The sequence below is a fragment of the Lepidochelys olivacea genome (genome assembly GCF_965140295.1).
Source record: "Lepidochelys olivacea isolate rLepOli2 genome assembly, chromosome: 12".
Lineage (NCBI taxonomy): Eukaryota > Metazoa > Chordata > Testudines > Cheloniidae > Lepidochelys > Lepidochelys olivacea.
The window spans coordinates 22,991,569-23,006,832 of NC_140422.1; the positions used below are offsets into that span (position 1 = coordinate 22,991,569).

A 15,264-nucleotide genomic window follows, 5' to 3' on the forward strand; every position below is an offset into this window, starting at 1 on the left:
TAGAAAAAACATTAGGTTGTATAAATATTTAAACAGAATTTCTGTAATACTAGACAGGTTAAAAAGGTGAATGTACTAAAGAATTCACACAAGTTTACCATTAAATTGCAATGAAGTGCAAAAACTAATAAGATATCCATGGTAAAGAGAGTGACTGCATACTTTTATAGCTATTTCTATACCTTTGATAACATACTTAGGACCCATCTTCACTACGTATACAACCAAGATGGGGCACCCAGTTACTTAGATTTCTAACTTAATTACTCTACAAATGTAGCAGTGTAGTAGATAAGACTGTACGTGTGTTTTGGAATTAGGTCAAATCTTTGGATATGTCCAAAGTCCCTGAAATAGAGGTTCAACCCTATGGTCATCTGAATGCACCTTGATAGTAGTTGCATATGCATCTCAATACTTGTAATTCTAATTTTAATAAACTCTAGATTGAGAATATTTTTCAATTTTCCCCATTATTACAGACTTTTTAAAAGTTCCAAAGAAAAGGGTTGGGATACATCCTATAAAATAAAAATTAAATATAAATAAAATTTCTATACTTTTACCATTCTACAATCTGCAGTAGCACTTACAAATCATCAGAATACTATGATCGTATATAGAAAGCAGTGTACATATACAACAGAAAAGTACTTATTTTTATTGTGTAAAATAGGCTAAAAACCCCATTTATCTTCTAAAATGCATTCAAAAACATATCTATAAAATGTTCTTACAAAAATATGCCTATGGATTAAGTACTGATATTTTTTTTAAATGAAAGCAACTTGTAATAGATATAGAATGGTAATTACAAAGTCTACTTACCCTAACCTTCTCTTCTAATCTTCCTAAGCGTACATTCCCTTCTATTATTTTGTTCAGAACTCCATGCTTCTCACTTTCCAAGCATTTGGCCTGCAAATATAATAGGTAGATGAATGTAGGTTTTGTATTCTGATATGTGTAAGAAAAGGAAAAAGAGCAGAACAGAGTGCTGTTTTGCCATCATGACAGCATTTCTTTTTTCGTATGAATGGTTCTTAGTATACAAGTCTATTATATACCTAACTTGAAAATGTCTTGCTGCAAAAGGGAGCTTGTCTCTCAAAGCCTACAGCTGCAGTTTTTGGAGAGAGAAGAGGTAGACCTAAGATGCTGATAAAATGGGCAATGTTCTACAAAGAGACAGAATTACACAAAAGGGACTTCTTTGAATATATTCTCCTTCCTTGTATTACCTTACACTGAGGCTGTCAAAGTACATTGCAAATATGAGTCATTTCTCATTACTTCTTTATATGGGAGGTATCTGTAAATATTATTTCCCTTTGTTGCATGCTCCACAAGCATTTCCATGCTATCCTCCATATGGTCTGCTATGCTTGTAATGCCCTATTGAAACTTATTCACCAAGCCACTTTCCGTGCCACATGTAAATCTCTTACAGACCTATTTCTATCAAGACTACTGAAAGCAAAAAAGAAAGGTAACCAATCAATAATAATTAAAAGGGGAGAGAACCAAACTGTCAAGATGCAACTACTGAAATAAATTAATAATATATGAGAAAAGCAGGAGATGCAGAAAAACAACTCCTTAGCACTCTACTAAAACTATATTTGTAGTGATTGGGCTTGATTCAGGCAGGATGTGGGCCAGCTTCTGCTAGTACAGATCTGGGGCCCAGTCCCCCAAGAGGGCTGTCCAGTTGCATAAAGGGTACATAACTTCTGCTACCTTGTGAAATAAAAATCAGTCAGTATGGCCCTTTAAATCAGGGGTTCTCAAACTGGGCATTGGGGCCCCTCAAGGCTATTAAATGGGCAATCGCAAGCTGTCAGCCTCCATCCCAAACCCCGCTCTGCCTCCAGCATTCATAATGGTGTTAAATATATAAAAACATGTTTTTAATTTATAACGGGGGAGGGGGTTGCACTCAGAGGCCTGCTATGTGAAAGGGGTCACCAGTAAAAAAAAAAGTTTGAGAACTACTGCTCTAAATGGTCAGTGTTGGTTGGAAAACATTTCAGACTCCTGACTGACATTTTGAACTGCTTGAACTGAAAAGAGCCCTTGAAATAGCAGGAGGTCAGGTTTGAAGTACAGAGATGCACAGGGAAACGTATGCATTGCCTTCGTACTATATGCTTGGTTCATTTCACTGTTCTGAATCCATCACTTTTGTAAACACTAAGTTCACTCACAGATGTAAGAGAAAACAAAAAATTGAACAGACTACAAACACTGAAAAGATCTTAAACCCCTTAAGAAGATAAACTCTTGAATCCACTGACAGTATTCAAAAGAGAAATAACTGGGTTAGAATTAGTGGTGCTTGACTACATGTGAAGTATACGCATCACTCCTGTCTATTCCACAGAAAGAGCTCCCTTCACAGAAAATCAAAACTCACCAGCATCACAGAAATATGAGCGTTGTGCTCAGTCACTGAATGACATTTTGACTTACTATGCAGCACCTGCATAATAAAATAGAGGAATGATTTTTGAACGCTGCTAACACTGGATTATAGTTTACCACTACTACCCATAAAAAACTGTTTTAAATAATTTGTTACTACCCTTTTATGCTGCAATTTGATTTTTGTTTATCACACTACTGGTTCTGATCCTACAAACAATAAAGCTAAGTGTGTGTGTGTACTTACAGGATTGGGGCCTTCAGGCAAATGCTGGGGAGGCACTGTTTTCCCTTAGATCCCTCTGCACATTAATCTCTTCCTTTCTACTTGTGGGAATGGGACAAGCTTGTGGAAATGTAACTCTTTGGACCACTACACACACACATTCAACCACTGAAGGAAATCTGCAAAACCATTAACACAACCTCCAAACTACATTTGCTTTTCTGTAGCTCCTATTTGGCACTGCGGAATCCCACTTCATCAGCATTTCCAGGAGCAACTGCAGGTGGAGGAAGCCTGGGAAGCACAGCTCCAATGGAGCCACACTTTCTGAATCAGAAGTGAAAGCTAGGGATCCCAAAGCATAGAGGCACAGAGTTCTATTATTTCAGGGGGTAGTGAATTCAGCAGATAGTGAATCAGCAGGAAAACCCACCTTGTTTGTTCCATGGGTGAGCAAGGAGACCTGTCTGCATAATAGAACAATTTGAGGAGAACTTTGCAAGGGAAAGACAGTTACCTTTTTCGTAACTGGTGTTCTTCGAGATCTGTTACTCATGTATATTCCACAATAGGTGTGCGTGCTCGCCATGTGCACCGGTGCCAGAAGTTTTTCCCCTAGCAGTACCTGTAGGGGGGGAATACCCCCCCCCCCGCAACCCCTGGAGTGCCACCTGCCTGACACGGTATAAGGGGGGCTGTGCTCCCCTCACCCTCAGTTCTTTCTTGCCAGACAACTCCAACACAGGGGACGGAGGGTGGGATGTGGAATAGACATGAGCAACACATCTCGAAGAACACCAGTTAGAGGAAAAGGTAACTGTCTTTTCTTCTTCGAGTGATTACTCATGTGTATTCCACAATAGGTGATTCCAAACTATATCTGTTGGAGGTGGGTAGGAGTTCCCAAGACGGAGTACCGCCCTGCTGAACCCGGCATCATCCCTGGCCTGGCAGATGATGGGATAGTGCGAGGTGAACGTGTGAACTGAAGACCACGTGGTGGCCCTACAAATGTCCTGGGTGCGGACATGGACCACGAAGGCAGCCGACGAGGCCTGTGCCCGAGTCGACTGTGCCCTCACAATGGGCGGCAGGGGAACCCCCACCAGCTCATAACAGGAACGGATGCACAAAGTGATCCGCTTAGAAAGCTGCTGAGTGGAAATCGGCTGGCCCCTTGCGCGCTCAGCCGAGGCGACAAACAGTTGCGAAGACTTTCTGAACGGCTTGGTCCGCTCGAGGTAGAAAGCCAGAGCTCGCCTCATGTCGAGCGTGTGGAGACGGCATTCCTCACTAGTCGCGAGGCTTGGGGCAGAAAAATGTCCTGACCCAGGTGGTAGGCAGAGACCACCTTCAGGAAGAAGCGAGATGTGGGCAGAGCTGGACCTTGTCCTTATGAAAAACCATATATGGCAGTTTGGAGGCTAGGGCCCTGAGCTCCAAGACCCGCCTGGCCGACATGATAGCTACCAGGAAGTCCACCTTCCATAAGAGGTGAGACCAGGAACATGTGGCCAGTGGTTCAAACAGGGCCGCCGTGAGATGAGCCAGCACCAGATTTAGGTCCCACTGTGGAACCAGGGGCTTGGAATATGGGTAAAGACGGTCCAAACCCTTAAGGAACCAGCCAGTCATAGCACAGGAAAACACAGTGTGCCCTTGCACCAGGGGATGAAAGGCCGATATGGCCGCCAAGCATACCCTGACTGACGAGGGCGCCAGTCCCTGGGCCGTCAGGTGGAGGAAGTAATCAAGGCTAAGCTGGATCAGGGTGGCCGTCGGGGAAACACCCTGGCCTGCCGCCCACCTCAAAAACAGAGACCACTTCGCCATGTAGGAGCCGTGAGCGGAGGGCCGTCTACTTTTGAGGAGGACACGCTGAACCTGTTCTGAGCAAGTCCTTTCCTCGCCACCTAGCCGCTGAGCAGCCATGCCATGAGGTCAAGCGTTGCTGGGTTGGGATGGAGGAGGCGACCCTGGTCCTGAGAGAGCAGGTCTGGGCGGAGTGGCAACTGCCATGACGGAGTAACCGCCAGCCCCAAGAGGGTCCCGTACCAGTGTTGACTGTGCCACACCAGGGAAACGAGGAGGACCCTGGCTTTGTCAGTCTTTATTTTCTCCAGGACCTTGCTGATCAGAGGGAACGGGGGAAAGGCATAGAGGAGCTGGCCTGATGAGGACAGGGTAAAGGCATCAGAGATAGCGCCCCTCCCTAGGCCCCCCTGGAGCAGAACCGGGGGCATTGTTGGTTCTGCCTGGTCACAAATAGGTTCACCTGGGGAGTACCCCATCTTTGAAAGAGCTGGTGAGCCACTTCCAGGTGTAGAGACCACTCGTGCTGAGAAGAAAAATTCCTGCTGAAGCGATCCGCCCTGATGTTCCGGCCTCCTGGCAGGTGGAAGGCTTTTAGGTAGATGTTGTGGGCTATACAGAAGTCCCACGGACTGAGGGCTTCGTGGCAAAGGATTGGACCCCACCTTGCCTGTTGATATAGAACATCGAGGCCGTGGTGTCCGTGAGGACCCGACTACCTTGCCCTCTAGGTGTGAGTGGAAGGCCATACACGCCACTCGCACGGCCCTGAGTTCCTTGACGTTTATATGAAGGGGTAGCAGAGACCACAGGCCTTGCATCTGAAAGTTCCCCACATGGGCCCCCCAACCCAGGTCCGACACGTCGGACACCAGCTCCAACAATGGGGCCCTGTCCCTGAACGGGACACCTTGGAGCATGTTGTTTGGGGCAGACCAGCACCACAGGGAGGTGATCACCGAGTTCAGCACAGTGAGGACTTTGTCCATTCTGTCCATGGCCTTGGAGAACTGCAAAGCCAGCCAGAGCTGGAGGGGCCTCATTCTGAGTCCGGCGTGATGGACCACATATGTACATGCAGACATGTGATCCAGCAGTTGCAAGCAAGCCCTGGCTGTCATCACCGGGAACCTTGTGACCGAGTCGATGAGCCTTTTCAGGGTCTCGAACTTGTCTGGTGGGGGAGAGAGGCTCTGGCCGACGTTGCATCCAGTAGTGCCCCTATAAACTCTGTGTGTTGAACCAGGACAAACGTGGACTTGGCGTTGTTTATCAACAGGCCCAGGGCAGTAAATGTGGACAGGAGGAGCGCCACATCATCCCTCACCTGTGACCGGGTGGTGCCTTTGACCAGCCAGTTGTCCAGATATGGGAATATTTGGACCCCCGGAGATTGAGGTAGGCCGTTACCACTGCCATACACTCTGTAAAGACCCTGGGGGCAGTGGACAGACCAAAAGGTAGGACTATGAATTGGTAGTGACTCTGACCCACCAGGAAACGGAGGAAGCGTCTGTGCCCCTCGAAGATGTGGAAGTACGCATCCTGTAGATCGAGGGCAGCGTACCAGTCCCTGAGATCCAGGGAGGGGATGATGGAGGCCAGGGAAACCCATGCGGAACTTGAGTTTCACCATGTAGTTGTTTAGGCCTCGCAGGATAAGGAAATTATCCTTCGGGATAAGGAAATACCAGGAGTAATATTCCTTGCCCAGGAACGACTTGCGCACTGTGTCTGTAGCTCCTAGGTCCAGGAACCGCCCCACCTCCTGCTCAAGCAGAGCCTCCTGAGCAGGGTCCCCCAGGAGGGACGGGGACAGAGGGCAGTTGGGCAGGGAGGAGGTAAATTGAAGGGTGTAACCTTGGGAGATGGTGTTGAGGACCCATCAGTCTGAGGTGAGCTGCAACCATTCTGGGAGAAAAGCACACAACCAATTGGAGAAAAGGAGCTCTATTGGAGGAAGGTCCCTGCTGAGAACTGGCAGGGTACCCCCGAGCGTCCCGTCAAAAACACCTTTTGCCCGCCTGCCTGCCCTTAGAAGACCCAGGCTGGGGGGCAGGCTGGGACTGCCGTTGTGTTGCAAGAGCTTTCTATAGTCCCGCTGCTTTTTGTGGGTGGCCTCATACTTTGGGAGGGCAGCCTGGGTGGGAGCCTGCTGCGGCTTGAACTTAGGTTTTTGCCAGAGGAGGGACATAGAGGCCCAAGGTCTGGAGGGCTGTGCGGGAGTCTTTCATGCCATGCAGCCTTGTATCTGTTTCCTTTGCAAACAGAGCCTTCCTATCGAAAGGGAGATCCTGCATGGAAGACTGAGCTTTGCAGGAGAGCCCAGAGAGCAGAAGCCATCACGCCCATCTCATGGACACCGCTGAGGCCATGGACCGTGCCCGCCCCATCTGAAGCGGCCTGCAGGGATGCCCTTGCGGCTGCTGCCCCTTCCTCCACAAGCACCTAAAACTCGTTATTGCACTCCTGAAGGGAGTCCTCAAACTTGGACTCGTAAGGTTAAACTCATAGCAACCCAGGAGAGCCTGATGGTTTGCTACTTGTAGTTGAAAGCTTGATGATGAATAAATTTTTGTTCCGAAAGTATCCAACCTCCGAGAGTCTTTGTTCTTGGGGGTCGGGGCTGGTTACCCCTGCCGCTCCCTGTGGTTGACCGACTCGACCACCAGGGAGTTGGACGCTGGGTGGGTATACAGATACTCGTGTCCCTTCGTGGGTACAAAGTACTTGTACTCCGCCTTTTTAGAGCTGGGAGTCAATGAGGCTGGTGTTTGCCACAGGGCATTTGAAATTCAGCAAGGCCACCCTGTCCAGTGCTGAAGGGGATAGCAGATTGAACAGGGAGTCTGAGGGCTCTTCCATCTCCTCAGCCTGGAGGTGGAGGCTCGCTGCCACCCTTTTTAGGAGGTCTTGGTGGGCCCAGTAGGCCTCCTGCGGGATGGAGGGGGTTGGGGCCACAATCAGCTCCTCCAGACGTGGCGAGGCTGGTGCAGTGCTTTGGGTGTTGTCCGGCACCGGAGGATCCACCACCTGGTCGGACTCCAGGCACAGTACCGAGGACACAAGTCCCCCTGACCTTTTTTCTGGCGGTTGAAAGATGGATGCCAACGGTGCTTCCAAGGCCCCAGCCACCGAGCGAGCCCCCACCGGAGGCTGCGCTGGAGGCCATGGTGCCCACTGGTACCGCTGGGCCGACCACGACGCTTGGTGCCATAGCACTTGCTGAGGCACTGGCGGGGCTGGTTGATCGGACTGGCTAGCTTGGCCTGTAGACGGGCAGCTGTAAGGGGAGGCCAGGCTGGCATATGATCTGCTGCTGCCTCTGGACCGTGAGTATCGGTGGTGCCGGGATCTACGTCTGCCACAGGACCAAGATCTCGACGCGGAGGAGCGGCACCGACAGTAGTAGCTGGTCTGCAAATGGCCTTGACGGGTAGACCCGCGTTGGCGCGACATCGGTGATTGACGCACAGGGCTACAGTGCCTTGGCAGGGACTTGGAATGGGAGTCCGAGTAGGAACAGCATCGACAATTGTGCCGCGACCAACTGCGATATCTCCTGCAAGACAAGGACCGTTGGCAACGTCCGCCACGGTCCCGTCAGTATTTGCTTTGCGAAGATGAACGGTGCCAGGACTCCCGGTTGGACAGCACCCATCCAGTCTGGCCGGCGTCAAGGGCGATCCACATGGACTGAGCCCTGAACAGTCGCTGGGCGGTGAGCGGTGTCGGGAACGTTCCCTCAACCGAGACAGTTACCAAGCTGGTGGCAACTGCGGTGATCCCAGCAGTGCCTTGCCTCTGAAGCATGGGGCCGACATTGGCGGAGCTCCGAGCGCCGGCATGGACATGATGTCCCTGGTTGCCTGGAGGGCTTCAGGCGTAGATGGCATCCGGACATCTGGAGAGGCCTGCTCCAAAGGGGCTGAGCTACTCCACCCAATGTGAGTAGGAGGCCTAGAGCCTGATGGGGATTGAGGACTACCTGACATGGGCCTAGCCTCTGTCCCAGACTTCCCTCAGTGCCGCTACAAAGAGGGAGTCTTTCTGGTCCTCTTGGCATGCCCCATGGATGGGGAGCGGTGCCGACTGGATGATGGTGCTGGAGGGTCTCCGTGTACCAACGCTGCGGTGCCAGGTACCAGTTCGGAGTGGTGTGCCGGGGTCGGGGCCAGCGCCGACTACATCAGGATGGCCCGGACCCTAATGTCCCTTTCTTTTTTGGTCCGGGGCTTGAAAGACTTGCAGATCTTGCATCTTTTGCTGATATGGGTTTCTCCCAAGCAGCGCAGACAATCCGCGTGCAGGTCACTCCTTCGCATAGAGCACCTACAAGAGCCGCACGACTTAAAGCCTGGGGCGTGGGGCATGCCCCAGTCTGGGCTCAATGACTAACTAAACTAACTGAATTAGCTAACTGACTACAGGTACTACTGAACAAACAAAGAGTTCTGGGGACGAGCTGCAGCAAAGCTGGAGCTGAGCGGTTCCGACACACGTTCACTGGCAGCAAGAAGGAACTCAGGGTGAGGGGAGCACAGCCCCCCTTATACCGTACCAGGCAGGTGCCGCTCCAGGAGTCGCAGGGGGGTGCCCCCCGCTATGGGTACTGCTAGGGGAAAAACTTCCAGCACCAGTGCACATGGCGAGCACGCACACCTATTGTGGAATACACGTGAGCAATCACTCGAGGAAGAACCTTTTCCTCTCCTCAAAGGCTCTTCCATGGGAAGGAGCAATAGGGATCAAACAAATATTTATTGATTACAAGAAGATTGCTTTCCTATTAACTGTTTGAATTACTCTCATGTCAAATGTGATAAAACTTCAGAAATTGTTTAGTATGGGCATTTTTCCTGCAACTCAAAGTATGATAAATATCGAAACACTAATTTTTTATGAAAGTGCCTGTAGGACAAAAAAATTGAATTACTGTAACCAAAGTAATATTTGTATGTGTAAATAAAATCTCCTTTAATTTCACACATACAATTCCACTGGCCACTTAAATTAACTATTGTTTAAAAAAAGTTACTGTTTGTTAGAAATATAATAGTATGCTATTTTAGCAACATAAAAGTTTCTATCCAGACTTAGACTCAAATCAACTTTTCTATAGCAAATGTCATTGTCAGTTTTTGCTGCAGGCACGGAATTGTTCTTTAATTGTAACTGTAACTTTAATTCTTCAATTTATTAAGAAAATAAATTTCCAATGCTTGTTGTTAAAATGTCAGCAAAACTTACAAGTGACCCAAAACGGGGCGGGGAATGACAGTTATGTGCATTTCATTATGTAGGAAGAGGTGTGGAAGGTTGCAAAGGGCTCTAGCAACTGTGAGAAGGCATCTTGAGAACTACCAGAGGAAGTAGTATCAAGCAACTGATCATCTGCCCTAAGGCCGCTCTCATGTAGGACTCCACCTTGTGACTTCATATTGTTTAATGTCCATAGCTGGGGTCCTGTCACCAAGAATACTTTAACCCCAGTGCCCAGTAATCTAAGAGGGGGCCTTTCCGGGCACTTTGTCCGTGTAGAGTTGTAGTTGTCTTGAAGGGTTGTGGAATGTGAGACAGTCTCGGGGGGACAACAACGACTGTTACTGACCTTTTGTAACTGTTGTTCTTTGAAATGTGGTGTTCATATCCATTCTATGCTAGGTGTGCGTTCACCGTGTGCACTGTTGCCCAAGATTTTTCCCTTAGTGGTATCCACTGGGCTGGCTGTAGTGCCCTCTGAAGTCATGCGCATATTCACTGGTATAAGGGGTGCTGCCGGCCCCGCACCCTCTCAGTTCCTTCTTGCCGGTAGCTCCGACAGAAGAGTAGGAGTGTGGGTGGATGAAATGGACATGAGCCACATGTCTAAGAACAAAAGTTACAAAAGGTTTGTAACCATTTTTTCTTCGAGTGCTTGCTCACGTCCATTCCATGCTAGGGGATTCATAAGCAGAACTCCAGGAGGTGGGCTCGAAGTTCATTGATGTGCTGCCTGCAACACTGCTCTTCCGAAACTGGCACTGTCACAGGCCTGTGGGGTGATGGTGTAGTGGGACGCAAAAGTATGAACTGACTACCAGGCTGAGGCTCTGCAGATGTCCCTTATTGTTACCCGCACAAGGAACGCCCCTGATGAAGCCTAGGTTCTTGTGGAATGTGTAGTAAAGATTGCCAGAGGCAGAACATTCATGTGCTTGTAGCAAGCTCGTATACCAGCGGTTATCCAGGATGAAATTCTTAGGGTTGACACAGGAAGCCCTCTCATCCTTACCACCACTGCTACAAACAGTTGTGTGGACTTATGGAAGGGCTTAATTCTCTCAGTATAAAAGGCAAGAGCCCGCCTAACATCCAATGTATGAAGCTGATGATCCTTTAAGTTTTGTGAGGCTTTGGGAAAAAGACAGGTAGAAAAATGACCTGGTTGTTGTGGAACTGTGACACGATCTTTGGTAGGAAGGCTGGATGGGGGTGCAGTTGGACCTTGTCCTTGAAGAACACCATGTAAGGTGGTTCTGACATAATGGCCTTGATCTCAGAGACCCTTCTGGCCAAGGTGATTGCCAATCGAAAGACCTTCCAGGTGGGAAGCAATAGGGAGCACGATACTAACAACTCAAAGGGAGGCCCAGTGAGCCTCGACAGGACCAGGTTTAAGTCCTGGGGGAGTTGGTTCGCAAACCTGAGAATAGTCCTTCCAGCCCTTAGAGAAGCTGGACCGTCCTCTCGTGAGAGAACACTAATCTGCCATTCATTGGAGGGTGGAAGGTTGAGAGGGCTGCCACATGAACTTTAATAGATGAGAGTCCCAGACCTTGCTGTTTTAGGGGGAGCAAATAGTCCAAGACAGACTAAAGAGAAGAACGGGATGGAGAGAGCGCCTGTTCGGAGGCCCAGGAAGTGAAACGTTTACATGTGGCCAAGTAGGTAGCCCTGGTGGAAGACTTTCTACTACCTAGCAAGTCCTGTCAAACCTGTTCTGAGCAGGCCAAGGGGGCCATTTCAGATGGGGGAAGGGCAACTTTAACCATGATTCAAGGGGCTACTTAGGCATCTGAAAATGCTAGGTTTTTTTGCAGATAACTTGGAAAACAGCCGACAGGAGCACTGTATCTAATTCCTATATAAAGAAAGAAAAAATACTCAAACACCAATTAAAGACACATTTTAAAGTTTATATGTAAGTTTAGAACAATCAGTAGATAATAGAGCAAGATAGTGCCAATCCCAAGCCTTGAGGTGTCAGTTTTGGAGCCTTGACACAGATATCGGATACACAAGTTTGGATGTTAGCAGCATGGATCTATACGAACAAATGTTGGCAGCCAAATCTTACAAATTGTTCAGACTGGCTTGGGTTTATGTTCACTGAAGGACTTATACAATAATTACAATAAATACAAAGGATTAAGTTGGAAGGATGTTTCTAGTGTGTTGCTGTAAGAGAGTAAACATCACTGCTGTGAAATTCACAGATGGTACTCAAGCTTGTGAGTGTCTGCTGAACCCCTCATAAATGTGTAAGTAAAACTACAACAGGGGATATGAATACTTACCTGCTGGAAGAGAAGGAGATTCAGTAGACTGCTGCAAAATGGCTGCTTGAGGGCAGCAGTTGAGGGGCAGCAGCTCCTCAAAAAGTATACTGGGAAAAGGTCCTAGAAAAGTGCAACCCCACTCAGGAGATTTGGTAAAATCCAGGCATTCACAGAGGAATCAGTGTTTCTGTGTCACAGCCTATGGAACTGACCCAAAGTCCAGTGTAGGCAAAAGAAAGATTTCCACAGACTAGTGGGACTAAATGGCCAAACTGGAGTAGTGCTATTCACTAAAAAAAATCAGAAAGTTGGAAAAAAACTGTGAAAGTTCTAAGTGTAATTTAAACAATATTTGTGGTGGTAATAACACATGCTCGTTTCTTCACAGCAGGAAAAGATTACAGGTGGTCTACTCTGCAGTGCTGCTCTTCCAGCCTGAAACTTCCAAAGCTGGGCTGTCTGTGAGGATAATTATCCCCTGAATGTGCCTAGGCCAGCATCGCTCTCCCACACCAGAGCAGCCTCCTATCTACTGGTGTCACAAAGGACTTGCCTTACAAGCAAAAGGCCTTTTTTAACATGTCCACATGTGAAGGTGAGGGACAGATCATGATGAAGTTGCAGTGGGGAGGTTTAGGTTGGATATTAGGAAAAACTTTTTCACTAGGAGGGTGGTGAAGCACTGGAATGCATTACCTAGGGAGGTAGTGGAATCTCCTTCCTTTGAGGTTTTTAAGGTCAGGCTTGACAAAGCCCTGGCTGGGATGATTTAGTTGGGGATTGGTCCTGCTTTGAGCACGGGGTTGGACTAGATGATCTCCTGAGGTCCCTTCCAACCCTGATATTCTATGAAATCTGCAGCATCTTCCACCCTAAGCACAAAGCTTGAGAGCTTCCTTCCTCCCACCACTTCCTGACACTGAAACTTGTCACCAGATAATCTGTGGTGTACTGCCTTCAGTCATCAGTGAAGTAAGAATACTGACAAGTTCTATAGAGTTTTTCCCTTTCTACTAACCACCTGTTTTTCCTGGGTTAAATTTGAGCCAGCTACTTTTAATCTCTGATCATCTCTTCCAGGAATTAGGAAATCTATGTAACAAGGAGTTAGGTTGGAAAGAAGAGTAGTTGTACTGAGTAAATCACTGGTTCTCCACTTGTAAGGTAACTCCCTTTTCTTCATGTGTCAGTATAATAATGCCTGCATCTGTAATTTTCACTCAATGCATCTGAAGTGGCTTTTTTTTACCCACAAAAGCTTATGTTCAAATAAATCTGTTAGTATTTAAGGTGCCACCGGATTCCTCGCTATTAGGATGGTCGCCTTCTGCAACTGGTATGCTAAATATCATGGTTAGAATCATAGAATATCAGAGTTCGAAGGGACCTCTGGAGGTCTAGTCCAACCCCCTGCCCAGAGCAGGACCAATCCCCAACTAAATCATCCCAGCCAGGGCTTTGTCAAGCCTAACCTCAAAAACTTCTAAGGAAGGGGATTCTACCACCTCCCTAGGTAAAGCATTCCAGTGTTTCACCACCCTCCTAGTGAAAAAGTTTTTCCTAATATCCAACCTAAATCTCCCCCACTGCAACTTGAAACCATTACTCCTTGTCCTGTCATCTGCTATCACTGAGAATAGTCCAGATCCATTCTCTTTGGATCCACCTTTCAGGTAGTTAAAAGCAGCTATCAAATCCCCCCTTATTCTTCTCTTCCGTAGACTAAACAATCCCAGTTCCTCAGCCTCTCCTCATAAGTCACGTGTTCCAGACCCCTAATCATTTTTGTTGCCCTTCGCTGGACTCTCTCCAATTTATCCACATCCTTCTTGTAGCGTGGGGCTCAAAACTGGACACAGTACTCCAGATGAGGCCTCACCAATGTCGAATAGAGGGGAACGATCACGTCCCTCGATCTGCTGGCAATGCCCCTACTTATACACCCCAAAATGCCATTGGCCTTCTTGGCAACAAGGGCACACTGCTGACTCATATCCAGCTTCTCGTCCACGGTCACCCCTAGGTCCTTCTCTGCAGAACCGCTGCCTAGCCATTCGGTCCCTAGTCTGTAGCTGTGCATGGGATTCTTCCGTCCTAAGTGCAGGACTCTGCACTTGTCCTTGTTGAACCTCATCAGATTTCTTTTGGCCCAATCCTCCAATTCGTCTAGGTCCTTCTGTATCCTATCCCTACCCTCCAGCGTATCTACCACTCCTCCCAGTTTAGCGTCATGCGCAAACTTGCTAAGGGTGCAATCCACACCATCCTCCAGCTCATTAATGAAGATATTGAACAAAACCGGCCCCAGGACCGACCCTTGGGGCACTCCGCTAGATACCGGCTGCCAACTAGACATGGAGCCATTGATCACTACCCGTTGAGCCCGACAATCTAGCCAACTTTCTACCCACCTTGTAGTGCATCCATCCAGCCCATACTTCTTTAACTTGCTGACAAGAATACTGTGGGAGACCGTGTCAAAAGCTTTGCTAAAGTCAAGGAATAACAAGTCCACTGCTTTCCCTTCATCCACAGAACCAGTTATCTCATCACAGAAGGCAATTAGATTAGTCAGGCATGACTTTCCCTTGGTGAATCCATGCTGACTGTTCCTGATCACTTTCCTCTCATTTAAGTGCTTCAGAATTGATTCCTTGAGGACATGCTTCATGATTTTTCTGGGGACTGAGGTGAGGCTGACTGGCCTGTAGTTCCCAGGATCCTCCTTCTTCCCTTTTTTAAAGATTGGCACTACATTAGCCTTTTTCCAGTCTTCCGGGACTTCCCCCGATCGCCATAAGTTTTCAAAGATAATGGCCAATGGCTCTGCAATCACATCCGCCAATTCCTTTAGCACTCTCGGATGCAACTCGTCCGGCCCCATGGACTTGTGCACATCCAGCTTTTCTAAACAGTCCCAAACCACTTCTTTCTCCACAAAGGCCTGGCCACCTCCTCCCCATGCTGTGCTGCCCAGTGCAGTAGTCTGGGAGCTGACCTTGTTCGTGAAGACAGAGGCAAAAAAAGCATTGAGTACATTAGCTTTTTCCACATCCTCTGTCACTAGGTTGCCTCCCTCATTCATTAAGGGGCCCACACTTTCCTTGGCTTTCTTCTTGTTGCCAACATACCTGAAGAAACCCTTCTTGTTACTCTTAACATCTCTCGCTAGCTGCAGCTCCAGGTGCGATTTGGCCCTCCTGATTTCATTCCTACATGCCCGAGCAATATTTTTATACTCTTCCCTGGTCATATGTCCAA

General features: G+C 48.1%; 1 protein-coding gene across 3 annotated transcripts in view; it reads right to left on the reverse strand.

The window, feature by feature from the left end:
- CEP89 (centrosomal protein 89) overlaps positions 1-15,264 on the reverse strand; it is a 133,326-nt gene that overhangs the window by 46,867 nt on the left and 71,195 nt on the right. For all 3 annotated transcript variants that reach the window (XM_084645036.1, XM_084645035.1, XM_084645034.1), the window contains one exon: positions 829-918. In XM_084645036.1, coding sequence (XP_084501162.1) covers positions 829-918 — 90 coding nt within the window. The remainder of the gene's footprint in view (positions 1-828; positions 919-15,264) is intronic.